This window comes from Poecilia reticulata, linkage group LG12, assembly GCF_000633615.1.
Source record: "Poecilia reticulata strain Guanapo linkage group LG12, Guppy_female_1.0+MT, whole genome shotgun sequence".
In the NCBI taxonomy this organism is placed as follows: Eukaryota; Metazoa; Chordata; class Actinopteri; order Cyprinodontiformes; family Poeciliidae; genus Poecilia; species Poecilia reticulata.
Genome location: NC_024342.1, coordinates 16412435 through 16425294, shown reverse-complemented (window position 1 = coordinate 16425294; position 12860 = coordinate 16412435). Strand labels below are relative to the sequence as shown.

The following is a 12860-nucleotide window of genomic DNA, read 5'->3' as shown; positions in this document are numbered from 1 at the left end:
TCTACAATCCTTGGATCCATCTACTAGGTCCTTGCTTTCCTGTCCGCCATGATAGAGAGAAATATTTGTCTACAATCCTTGGATCCATCTACTAGGTCCTTGTTTTCCTGTCCGCCATGATAGAGAGAAATATTTGTCTACAATCCGTGGATCCATCTATTAGACCCTTGTCCTCCAGTCCGCCATAAAAAAGAGAAATATTTGTCTACAAATTTTGGGATCCATTTATGAGGCCCTTGTTCACCAGTCCGTCTTGAGTGTGAAATTTTTGTCTACAATTTCTGGGATCCATCTACCAGGCCCTTGTCCTGCTGTCCACCATGAGAGAGAAATATCTGTATACATCTTTTGGGGTCCATTTACTGGGCCCTTGTCCACCTGTCCGCCATGAGAGAGAAGAAATGATATCTGACTATGACTCCTATATTCCTAACAGTCCTTTCAATTTGTCGTCGCAGCATAACAGAGATTAATATCATTGGGCCACGACTCACGGTATCCACCTACCAGTCACTATGACCCGAAATTCGGATCTTCGAGTTGGGGGTCCAAACCTTCCTCTCTGTTGTCCGCCTCCTCCTCCTCCTCCAAAACCTCCCATTGGACCAGTTTTGGCAGCAGAGGATCGAGGATACTCTACACGTAGCTTGGAGTTCCCATATGCATATCCATTCCTTCCAAAGACAGCATCCTCAGCATCCCTAAGAGAAGAGAGCAAATAACTCCTTACCAAAATACACCCAGTGGGCAAAAGTTGGATTTGGTGCCTCCATCCATTTCCTGCTGGCGATTGATTATTGGAGTAGCGTTGTACCACAAAATCAAAGTTGTCCAACTAGGGGATTCTGTTTCGACTTGCCAGAGACCGTCCCGAAAACTCACCGTGGATCCTCGAACCGGATGAAGGCAAAAGGAACAGTTCCTCTGTTATTCTTCAATTCTATTTCTCGGATTTTTCCATATTTGAAGAAGAGATCCTCTATGTCTCTCTCCTGGACATCCATGGGGAGATTTCCAACATAGATCCGGCCGTCAGACATGTTGAATGACTGGATCGCACTGCTGACACAGAATAGGGGCAACTGCAGACTGTGAGTGCACCTCTTTGCTTTCAGAAACAGCTGTGGAAACTGTCCTTTTCCAAATCCATACACTTAGTCCATTGGAGACCAATTCCTTAATTTAGACAAAGATCTGTATATCTGTAATCTTTAAACTGGAGACGAAGTCACAACAGTAGTAAATGACGAGGTCAAGGGGGAAAAAAAGTCTCAGAACTCTGGATCCAAGCCTGAAACTTTAAAAGAGGGTAGAAAATATTTAATAAGAAATAGCATTTTTATGCAGGTGAAATTATTGCAATGTTAGCATTCATAAAAAAAATGAACAAAATCCTTAAATGTTGAGAGTAGAAGTGCTAAAAACTCTAAAGTGCTTCAGAGAAGTGGAGAAAGCAGCAGAGTAACTATCGTAATGCTACATTATTTCCAAGTGCCTATATACTTCTAAATGTTGTTCCTGGGATATTTTTTTGCTAATTCTATGTACTGTAAAACAAATAAATGAATTAGACATTGGTTTTTAAACAGTCAAATAGGTTTTTTTTTTTTTCCATTTTCCCCATTCACCAAAAGGTTTTACAATTTTGGTCATTTTGTATCAGACTCTCTTTTGGTAGGAAAGGGAGACTGACTCTTACTGGAGCTTCCATGTTAACAACCACAGGAATGTTTTGTACCTGCTTTGACAACCAGTAATTGACAGCATGTTCTATTATAGGAAGAAAATTTACTGTAGCAAAATGCAGTTATTAGTAGTTTATCATGGGCAAGATGTTCAGAGCAGGGATGATAAGAATAATAATAATGATTTATAGCAAAATATTGTCTGAAAACAAAACTGATGAACTTCACTCAAGATGATTAGCTGGTTTTGTTAAATGAATAAGCTGACCTTAATTTTTTTGAATGCTTATATTTCAAAAATCATGAGTTTGCATAAGCACACACCCGCATAATAAGCCTGTGCATCAATCAAAACGTATAAATGTTTTGATGTTTCCATCAAAAACATATATATATATATATATGTAAATGTTATATATATGTCAATTAGAGTAGTTAGCAAATATGTTGCAATAAAAAAAGCACACCAACTGTTTTTTTTTTATTTTATTTGGCACAGACTACTATCTGCTGGTGTTATTAATTGCGAAAATAAATATCTAGAGCAAATTAACCAAACTTTTAGCTGAATAAAAGATTTATTGAAAGTTCAATTGTTTTTGTGGTAATCACTATTACAGCAGAATAATTGTCAGCGTTTGCTCAACATCTCAAGTCAATTCCTAAAGAAATATTTTACATTCAACTAAGCAATTTTTGTGTAATCTTTAGACACCACTATTTTACAGATTTTGATTTAAATTGAGGGAAATAAATCATCAAACAAATTGAAATTTAAAAACATAAATACCTTTGTTATAGTTCAATAGAAAACACACAAAAATGCACCGTGAAATACTTAGAATACATCAAAAATAAAAATAGCTGATACGATAAATAACTCAAGATTTTTATTTTTAACTAGTACACCTATTCAAGTTCCAGTGCTTTTCTAAAAGGCTGTTTTTCTTTTATACTATTCAGAACGAGGACGTTTCCAAGGCCTTGTTGAGAAATCATTTATGATGAACCGACCAGACCTGTTTTTCTACCTTAACCAGCTAAATGAAGATTAACACGTAGCGCTAACTGAAAGCTTTACATCCACGGCCTAGAATATCAGATTTATTTATAAATAAATCGACACCGATAAAACTACACCAAATAAATGTGGAGGCTAAAGCTAATAAACAGGACAGGGACGCGTTGCTGCTACAAGATATAGCAGGCATTAAAATGTTTCTTTTTTCTGTAGTCTACATATTTGGTTTATTGACCGTGTAACCTCATTCGTTTTGCAGGATTTCTGTTTTGTATCGACTTGAACTTGAATATGCTCGTTGGATACGCAAGCAACATTTCTTTGTTGACCAGCTAACCTGGCTAAAAATCTCACTGCGGCTAAAATGCACCAATAGTTCTACCAATCTATAACAGCAGTATTACTTAGAACATCGTGTATGCTGTAAAAAAAAAACAAAAAAACTACTTACGTTTAAAACAGTAAAATTACCTTTCAAATATAACACCCAAGTGTTTTAGTTTGAACGCAAAACACACACCTTCTTCCGTGTTAGCAACGTTAGCTGCTGCTGCTGCTGCTTCTTCTTCTTCTTCTTCTTCTTCTTCTTCTTCTTCTTGAGTTTGCAGCAGTGTGGATACTTCGTTGTGCATTACCGCCCCCAGAGGCAAAAGTGCCTCTACATATTTCTTTGCTTCCTGCAGAAAGGGAATGACTGAATTTGACATCTGTTGGAGTAAATGCGGGGGGTGCTTTTAGGAGTAGTTTTAGTGCATTGTACCGATACTTGAGTAATATTTTTATGACCATCATTAATCTCACTTGAATTTTTTTGGGGGGGAGATTTTACCCCCCGACGAGTTAATGAATGAAGAATCAACACGTTTTAACCACTAATGTATGTAAACACTCATAAATTTCAAGATAAACTGAGACTTTTAGGTGTGTACAAGCTTTGTTGTTATAACATTATTTTCTATCTGCTGAGCCTAGTGCCTTTTGGAGATCAAGCATACAGTAACCACTATGTATTGTCATTTAAAGTACATTTTACTCTATACTTAAATTACCTATATAACGGGGTTTTACGTAGAAAAAATTTTTGTAAAAGTCTTTCTTTTCCCTGAATTAGTTTTTTTTAATTATGTCATTTATTTTTTCTATTTTAGTCTTTAGAATCTAATCTACTCATAACTTCTTTTGTCTGTCTGATGATATAATTTTTTAAGCATTAATGTTCGCTTGAGGCAGGCACCAGCACCCCTAGTAGGCTCTTACCTACTAAGCGAATGTTAGATAATGGATGGATGGATGTAATAACTAAAGCATAATCTGTTTGATTCCGTTTATGATAATTTATCTTTTTTTTATTTTATTTTCTTTTCTTTTATTGTATTTTATTTTAATAAGAATGGCGCGTGTTTCGACATGTGAGGAACCGCCCCCTCGAGACAAGAGTGATGAGTTGCAGCCGCACCGACTCGCGCGCTCATTACACAACCGTCACCCATTGAAGCAGCAGCCCAGCAGCACGGAACTGATCTTTGCGTTTTAAAAAAAAAAAAAAAACTCATTTAAGAAGGGGGAAATATGTCCTACACAAAGTTTGTTGCGTCTCTTGCTCGAGCGAAGTCGGGAAACATAAACAAAATCCGCATTTCACCTTCAAGATGTCGGTCAACTGTGGCATCCCCGAAGAGTCAGGAAGAGAAAGAGCCGCAGCGGCAGTTAGAGGGCTGCGCTGTGGTGGATGCTGCCCCAATAGAACTCATCAACCAGACCAAAAACGCCAAAGACGTGCGTCTGAACAGAATTCACATCGACTTCGACAACACCGAAGAGGCATACAAAAGTAAGAATAACATCGAGCTGCTGCGAAGTCTGCTGGTCTTCAACCTGTGTAGAATTGACATCCTTGTTGAGAAGAATAAGGAGGTGAGTTTATCTGAAAAAAGTTGTAATTCAGCTTGCAAATTGCCTGTGTGTTAAAATAAACCAGCGTTATAACCTCTCTTCCATGCTCTTTCAGCTGGTGGAACTCAGTAAGAAGCTGCTGGGTCAGCGGTTGTTTGAGAAGCTGATGAAGATGACCTTCTACGGTCAGTTTGTGGCAGGGGAAGACCATAACGCTATCAAACCTTTAATCCACAAGAACCAGGCTTTTGGCGTGGGGGCAGTGCTGGACTACAGTGTGGAAGAAGATCTGACACAAGAGGAGGCAGAGAAGAAAGAAATGGAGTAAGTATCACTTCATTGAAATACTACTGAAAAACCCATTTATTTCAGAAACTTAAACACATTATATGGGTCAAATACGCACAGATGAATGTTTGAAAACTTTTATTTATGTAAATAATTTTCCTCTTACATGTAATAAAAATATGACATTTAAATGTATAATATCTACACCAGACCAATGACAAAAAATAGTATTAAAACCAAAAATGTGTACTTATAGAAATGTATGCTTAGTACCTGCTTATAGGATGTTATTTTGAAAAAGGTACTTGTAATCTGAGCAATGGACCTCATCTGAACACATATTCTAATTTATTGAATATGACTGTATTGACTGAGTGTAAGTTGTCTACAATGTGAATTCAGGTTTGTAGTAGTTGTACCACGGTTTAGTAAGCCTCACATGTAAAAGGAAGGCAGGCCCTTTCTTCTGTAGTTATATAACATTCTTAATAGATGCAAATCAGTTCAGACAAGTACATTTGCACAGCCTGTCCTTATTTGTGCCTTAATGGGTGTGTCTGCACCTAAAACAGTCTTTCTGTCAAAGCCTTTATTGTCATTCAACAATAACACAAACGCACTAAAACTGGGAATTCAGAAGGTTATTTAAAGTCAGAGAGTGAAAACTATCCCTCTGCATATTTGTAACACGAGTAGTGTGATTCAGATAGCACCTGCAGGAATAACATTAAATACCACTGACACAACAAATTTCCTGAGACTCCTTCTTTACAGGAGTATGACTATGATGAGAAATTATGCCCAATAATAGCATTTAAGTATTGAGATATTTCAGCAGATTACCATACTTAAATTGCTCAGTAATTGCTTCAGAAAGTGTTTTCTTAGGTCTTTGGTCTCTGCTTGGAGAGTCGACAACATTTCATGTTGACTGCAGCCCAACCACAGAAACAGGTTAAACCACCATCGTACTTGCATGAAATGTGGTAGAAATGAAAGAGCAACTTCGCTATTCATTACCAACTTCCATATTTTTAAATACTAGAGGTTGCAAAAATCCAGGGAATTATTTTCATTTGGAACATTATAATTAAAAGAATTATTAGATAGTTTGGGGGGGGATATAATTTACAACCAGATCTCATGTAAGTAACCTTAGGTATGTTTAACCCATTGCTCAATTAAATGCACATGACAACCTGCAAACTGCAGGGATAGTGAGGCAGTGCCCTTACATGCTGAGCCTTCCATCATATAACAATGTAGACCGCAGGCTTTTAAGCCTGCATGTTTGAGCTCAGAGCTCAAAGTAATGGAAGTGTTGATTATGCTACTAGGCAAGTATCTGTACATATTGTACTAATGTTTTATCTTGCAATTATTACATGCCAAAATAAAATTGATTGATGTTTAAATATGATAGAGTTTGTTTAAGTGACCCCAACTGTTAGTTACTTTCTATAATTTGCATGGGAATTTTTCCAATTTGGAATATTTTCAGAATTAGTTATCTTAACATGTAAAGTTAGGCAAAGAAACCAAAAGTTTTCCACATATTGCATTGCATTCAGAATAAAAATGTGATTTCATATTTTAAACTAAGCATATTTTTCCTTCCATAAGCTCTATAATATTTAACTGTACTGTACTTTCTGCTCTTATCTTATCTCTTCATGTATTGCTTCCGTTATGCCTCCTGATCTGTGTAATCTACAGCATGTTTTTCACCTCTTTAAAGGTCTGTAATCAAATCTTAAAGTGTTTTATACTTGTTTTCAACAACACAAGCAGTTCTTGTCCCCTATTGGCCAATCGGGACATACCTCCCTCTTCTGATTGGTTGGATCTGATATCCAGCTGGAAGAGTGGACATTATTAAAAGGCTGCCAGCGCTTAAGGCTAATGTGTTGTAACTGGATATTATACCCTCATACACTTGCAAAGAAGGATTGTGAACTGCTCTCTGGTGGCAATGAGCACAGTTTATATTTGTCCAAATGCTTTTACTACAAAAGAACAACATTTTCTGTTTTTCAGTACCTTCTTTGATAATATATCAAGACTGTTTGCCTCAATATAAAGAGAAAAGGGCAGAATATCTCAGCAAGTCAGCATAAGTCAGAATCACGTTGTTTCTCAGCACATAAGCTTCACTGTGAAAATCCAATTTATCAGTAGAAAATGTTTATTCATGCATTCTATAAAGAATAGCTGAGTCTTCTAATGCAAATCTTTATTTTCCCCAGTTCCTGTGTTTCCGAGGCAGAGAAGGAAAGCCCAGGTGTGTATATTGGTTCTCTTTAGGAATGACTTATTTATTTGAAGTTATGCAACACATCAGTTTATATGCTCCAAGTAGTAAGGAGCGGCAGGGGAGTAGGCTGACATGGTGAAAAGAGGGTTTGCCTTTCTTGGAACGATGACACTGCAAGTAAAAGCTGTTCTAGTGCAGAGTGACATGCTGGACTCTCACGCCAACATGTGCTTTTGACTGGACTGTACTGGTTGGAGCTGGTTCTCCGTTAGGTATGAGATGTCATACCAGCTGTTGCAGCAGGATGATGTTTGCTTCACGTGAAGAGTTTAACGCTTACAACACAGCTACAAGGCTTTCTCTGAAAGAAATGTTTCTCCATGTATGTTCTTGCGGTTACTCAGTCTAGCTATATTGTTATTTGTATATGTTTCATGATTTATTAAAAAAATAAAGACTTTTTCAGTCTTTTTATGCATTTAATATTTTACGTGAAATAGCTCCGCTCTTTAAGATGAAATACAATTATACTAATGATGACTTTTATCATTTTGATACAAAAGTTTGCATCAAAACTCTAGTTACTGAGTTCTAGCAACTCAGTAACTAGAACTGAGTTACAACATAATTCAGTTCTAGTTTATAAACAGTAAATTACTCCAATTGTAACCTTAGGTATGTTACAATCACAGTTGAAGTGCACTGTTTCTTCACATAAGTTGGTTAAGATCATTTTTCCTCTTTAGGTGCAGGTCATCGTGAGAAGAAGTACAAGGCCCACCGTCAATTTGGGGACAGACGTGGAGGTGTCATCAGCGCTCGCACCTACTTTTATGCCGATGAAGCCAAATGTGACAATCAAATGGAGACATTCATAAACTGTATTAAAGCATCGGGTAAGTAACATCTGAAGCAGTTAGGGAAAGAAGTATTTGTTTTTTTTTTTTTAATAAATAAAGTAAAAAAATAAATTAATTAATGCATAAAAAAGAGTGAAGAGTGCAGAGTTGATCTGAAGACTATATATTTTTACTAGTTGTGTGAAGAGCTGGTATGTAAGCAATATCGTCTGTGCAGTAGAACAAGGTCACTGTGTTATTTCTCTGAGTTTGTGATGGAGTCAAGACATTCGCTGACCAGAGCAAGGCCACCAGAAAAGCAAATATTTTGCCATCTAAAGCAGATCAAACTTCACAAACATCATTGCTGATTATGCAAACAGTATGCTGTGGATTTTTGCACGTCTGTTACTCAACATGTTTGCTGTCTCGTTTATTGCAACATGTTTTTTACACTGTCTGACCACTGTCGGTTGCCTATGTACTCATGTGATGACCATTAAAAAAATAAACATTAATTTTACCAATAAATGAGCAGCCATCTTTAAACCACACTGCTTCTTTATTTTAGGTGGAGCTTCAAATGATGGATTCTCTGCTATTAAAATGACTGCACTGGGACGACCACAGTTCCTTGTAAGAAGAACTTTACATCTTTTTGTACAAATAATGAGCATCATTTCACTAAATTAGCCACTTTTTTCATCTTTTGGATTACCTACCCTGTTATCAAAATTAAATAAAGTTACATCCGAGTTGTTACCCGTGTCATTCAGAACTGCAGTTGACTTTTATTACATGTTTATGGTTAAAATCTTATCTTTTGTTTAAACAGCTCCAGTTTTCAGAGGTCCTTGTCAAATGGAGGAAGTTCTTTAACTTCCTCGCTGCACAGCAAGGAAAATCTGACATGACTGCTTTGGAGAAAAGACTGGAACTGGAGCAGCTGAAGGTATTTCAGGCCTTTTTTCATGTCCCTACATGCTCACCTGGTGACGGGTGTCTTTGAATCTTCTTTTGGAACACTTCTTTTCATATATTTGTGGGATGTTTACTATTTAAACCAATTTTATTTTTTATTTGTATTGTTATATTTTGTTCTTGTAGGAAAGTTTGACTCAAATGGGTGTAGCAGCCAGAGATGACATTGAGAACTGGTTCACTGGGGAGAAGCTGGGTTTGTCAGGGTAAGATAACCTTCCATTTACTGAGAAGCAATGCCGGTACCTTTTTATCTGAATTTATTTTTTGCATTTGATATCCCCAGAACAATCGACTTGCTGGACTGGAACAGTCTGATAAATGATACGACAAAAATGTCCAATCTGCTCATGGTGCCAAATCTTGAGGTAAGTCATTGTAACTTTTATGGTGTTTCAGAGGTGAACTGGTGATAAATTGCCAGTTGTTGCAATGTATGCTGCATACCTACAAAACATTTCAATTAACAACAAAAATGCTTGTCAGATAAACCTATGTGATTAATACCCTATTTTTAAAGCAAAGCATCAGTAACAGATGGAGATATGGCATCTGTTACTCGGGAACAGAAATGTAGATGCTGGAAAGAACATCTCTTCCACTTTATGCTTGATTTCCTGTTCATTTGGTGGAAAATAATCAGATCTAAATTCACTGATGTGGAAAAAACATCTTCCTCTCCCTCCCTCCAACTAAAAAATATTGGAATCCCAGTTTAGAGAAAAAAACAGACCCCAAATATTGGAAAAACTTGTACTAATCATTATACAGCTTTCTCTGTATGACACACGCCATTGTAAGGAGTTCATATTCTTCAATAAGAGTGCTAATCACTCTGTGTTTTGGCTGTGCAGACAGGCCAGCTGGAATCTTTATCAAACAAGTTTACAGCAGAGGAGGAGAGCCAGATGAAGAGAATGCTGCAGAGAGTCGACATTCTAGCAAAGGTGAGAACTCAAAAAGATGACTGAAGTTATCACCAGTACATTAAATAAGACATAAACACGAATTGGTTATAACTTACCATAGAGGTGCTTACAGGCCCCGTTTGCCTTGTGCACGCACATCTTCAGTTACTGCTGTAATGAACCTTTATGAGAACTACTACTCTGTGCTTCAGCATGCTTTGGAGAATGGAGTGAGGCTCATGGTGGATGCAGAGCAGACGTACTTCCAACCAGCTATCAGTCGACTCACCCTGGAGATGCAGAGGAAGTTCAACAGAGAAAAGCCAGTGATTTTCAACACATACCAGTGTTATCTTAAGGTGAATGTTATTATTTATTAGGGATTTTGGAAGGTTGATATTGATTTTACAGTGTAGTTATAGATAAGGTTACTTTACTATTTTCAAAACTGGAAAATTCTGAAAGATCACTTTATTTTATTATACTTCATTTTATTCCTTACAACTTTTTATTAACATAATTTTGATGAAGTTATGGTCGCAATTTAAGGTTGTTATAAATATTTTCACCTTTTGATAACCTGAACGTTTTTCTTAATAAAAATGTATAGTCATTCAGAATATTACCTTTTTCTACAATCTTATTACAATTTGTTTCGGTTTAAATTAAATTCAATTAAAAAATAAATAACTTTCTCACAGTTACAACACATATGTTATCAAATGTTTTCATTGTGAAAAAACCCCAATATTTCCTAAAGCCTAAAAAAGACTGAGTAGTACTAATACTCATCATATTTTTCCTATTGTCAATGGTTTTCTAGGAAGCCTACGACAATGTGACTCTGGATGTAGAGCTGTCCCGACGAGAGGGTTGGTACTTTGGCGCCAAACTTGTTCGTGGAGCTTATATGTACCAAGAGAGAGCCAGAGCCCAGGAGATTGGCTACGAAGACCCAATAAACCCCGACTACGAAGCCACAAACAGGATGTACCACAAGTAAGTCTTGACTTGGTTCCCAGAACCTTTCTGTACTTCAGTCAGGTAGTTTTTGTATCCCTACCATTTGGCTTTTTGTTTGTCCAGGTGTTTGGAGTATGTCCTGGAGGAGATTGAACACAACAGAAAAGCAAATGTCATGGTTGCTACTCACAATGAGGACACCGTGAAGTTCACTCTTGAAAAGTATGTTTTTGCCTCTGTTCTGTATAAAAAATCAAAATGAAGGTTGAATATTGCTCCTTCATTAGATTCCAGATTGTGTTGAAGCATCGGACAGTTCTAATAGCTCTGATTTATGACAATATAATGTATCACAAGTTTTCAGATAACCTAATGTGTGTTTTTCCTATTTTTTCAGGATGAATGAAATGGGTCTGTCACCCACGGAGAATAAAGTTTACTTTGGACAGCTGCTCGGCATGTGTGACCAGATCAGCTTCCCGCTAGGTACGTTGCACTCAGCTCAGATACTAAAAGCAAACACTGGGTTATGAAATCACAAAGGCTTACGTCATAGCCTCAGGTGACTGCAAAGGCTCAGCTAAAACACGATCCCCACAGACGTCAGCCTAGTCACAGTCATGCGAGTCGACGACCTTTGAAAAAGACCTGCAGTGAATGTGTTGAGAGAAAACAAGTTCCTGGTGTCCTTTAGTGAAAGCTGCCAAACATTACATCACAACCTTTTGGTCAACCCAATATTACCCAGTTTGGCCTATAGTAACTCTATGCACATGATGTGGGAACTCAGAATTAAATTATGTTGTTTCTCTTTTTAATTACATACTAAATGCAAGACTTGAATCAATATTTTATAAAGCCGCATTTTGTTTGCAATTGCATCTGCAAGTCTTTGGAGGTATGTCTTTGGTTTAAATCAAGTAAGTTTTGATTTAAACCACTTTATTTAGCTCCATTCCATTTAAACTCTTTTGCTATTCCAAGAGCTGTTCCTTCAGGATTAACCTGTATTTACCACCATATCTCTTCATATGAACCCTGACAGGTTAACCTGTCCCTGCTGAAGAAAATCATGCTCACGATGCCATACATGCTCCCTGTGAAGATTGTGTGTGTGGCAATGTGCACCACACAATTTAAGGCTTTAAGAAGTTCACTCTTCTCTGATCTGACCAGAACCCCTTATTTCTAAAACAGCTTTATTCTTTATCCCTGAATTGTCTTTTGTGTTCTTTGATCGTGTAGACAAGATTTGAAAACCATGTTGCAGTCATGACACTGTATGCTCACACGGTGGCGACAGTGAGCTTTACATCTTTGTCTTTTGTTTCCGTGTTGAAAACAGGTCAAGCAGGTTTCCCAGTGTACAAGTACGTCCCATACGGCCCTGTCAATGAGGTGATCCCTTATCTGTCCCGTCGTGCTCAAGAGAACCGGGGCTTCATGAAAGGATCCCAGAGGGAGCGCAGCCTGCTGTGGAACGAGCTGACGCGCAGGTTTCTGGGTGGTCAGATTTTCTACAAGCCTGCCTACTGAAAAGCATAAAGACTGAAATATCTGTAAGCATTCCACTAGCAAACACAGTTTTCTCTGTGAGCTTTGTCTTGGAAGGCTAATCTTTAGTTGCACTGGACAGAAGAAAAATATATCCATCCATTTTCATACACCCTTGTGTAGGGGTCCGGAGGGGGGCTGGTGCCTATCTCCAGCTAACGTTCCAGGCGAGAGGCGGGGTTCACCCTGGACAGGTTGCCAGTCTGTCGTAGGGCAACACAGAGACAAACAACCATGCACACACACACTCACACCTAGGGACAATTTAGACAGACCAATTAACCTAACAGTTTTACTAAAAGTTGTATCAGGTGTGAGATGTTTAATGAGAAGCATATGCAAGAGACAATGTCAGACAGCTGAGTTTTAAGTGATTAACCACAAAGAAACCTAAATCAGTTCTGAAGAACGCACAAAGATTGTCTTCTAAGGAAGAGGAAATGTCGATCCTTTCAGAGGGCGAAGAAAGCATGA

General features: G+C 37.6%; 2 protein-coding genes across 9 annotated transcripts in view; one reads left to right on the top strand and one right to left on the bottom strand.

Annotated features, from left to right (window-relative positions):
• srsf9 (serine and arginine rich splicing factor 9) overlaps window positions 1-3318 on the bottom strand; it is a 6272-nt gene extending 2954 nt beyond the window's left edge. The window contains exons 1-3 of one of the 8 annotated variants that reach the window (XM_017307868.1): window positions 3227-3318; window positions 883-1059; window positions 508-701 (exon numbers count right to left, since the gene is read on the bottom strand). In XM_017307868.1, the coding sequence (XP_017163357.1) occupies window positions 508-701; window positions 883-1040 (352 nt within the window). In that variant the 5' untranslated portion in view covers window positions 1041-1059; window positions 3227-3318. Of the gene's footprint in view, window positions 1-507; window positions 702-882; window positions 1298-3157 lie in introns of all 8 variants that reach the window. The other 7 variants (XM_008424222.1, XM_008424220.2, XM_008424219.2 and 4 more) reach the window with 7 other exon arrangements.
• An 853-nt stretch (window positions 3319-4171) lies between these two features.
• On the top strand, window positions 4172-12600 carry prodha (proline dehydrogenase (oxidase) 1a). Its single transcript, XM_008424218.2, has 14 exons — window positions 4172-4620; window positions 4715-4923; window positions 7134-7168; window positions 7888-8037; window positions 8552-8616; window positions 8816-8932; window positions 9088-9167; window positions 9248-9329; window positions 9816-9908; window positions 10082-10228; window positions 10693-10868; window positions 10956-11054; window positions 11230-11318; window positions 12178-12600. Exons 1-14 carry the CDS (start codon window positions 4276-4278, stop codon window positions 12366-12368), a joined length of 1878 nt encoding a protein of 625 aa, XP_008422440.1. The 5' UTR covers window positions 4172-4275; the 3' UTR covers window positions 12369-12600.
• Window positions 12601-12860: the final 260 nt, after the last annotated feature.

Bases quoted from the DNA above. Each gene is read 5' to 3' on its own strand.
- prodha (XM_008424218.2), top strand. From the start codon at position 4,276: ATGTCCTACACAAAGTTTGTTGCGTCTCTTGCTCGAGCGAAGTCGGGA. The intron at 9,909-10,081 runs GTGAGAACTCAA...TCTGTGCTTCAG, and splicing joins GAGTCGACATTCTAGCAAAG to CATGCTTTGGAGAATGGAGT. The intron at 11,319-12,177 runs GTACGTTGCACT...TGTTGAAAACAG, and splicing joins CCAGATCAGCTTCCCGCTAG to GTCAAGCAGGTTTCCCAGTG.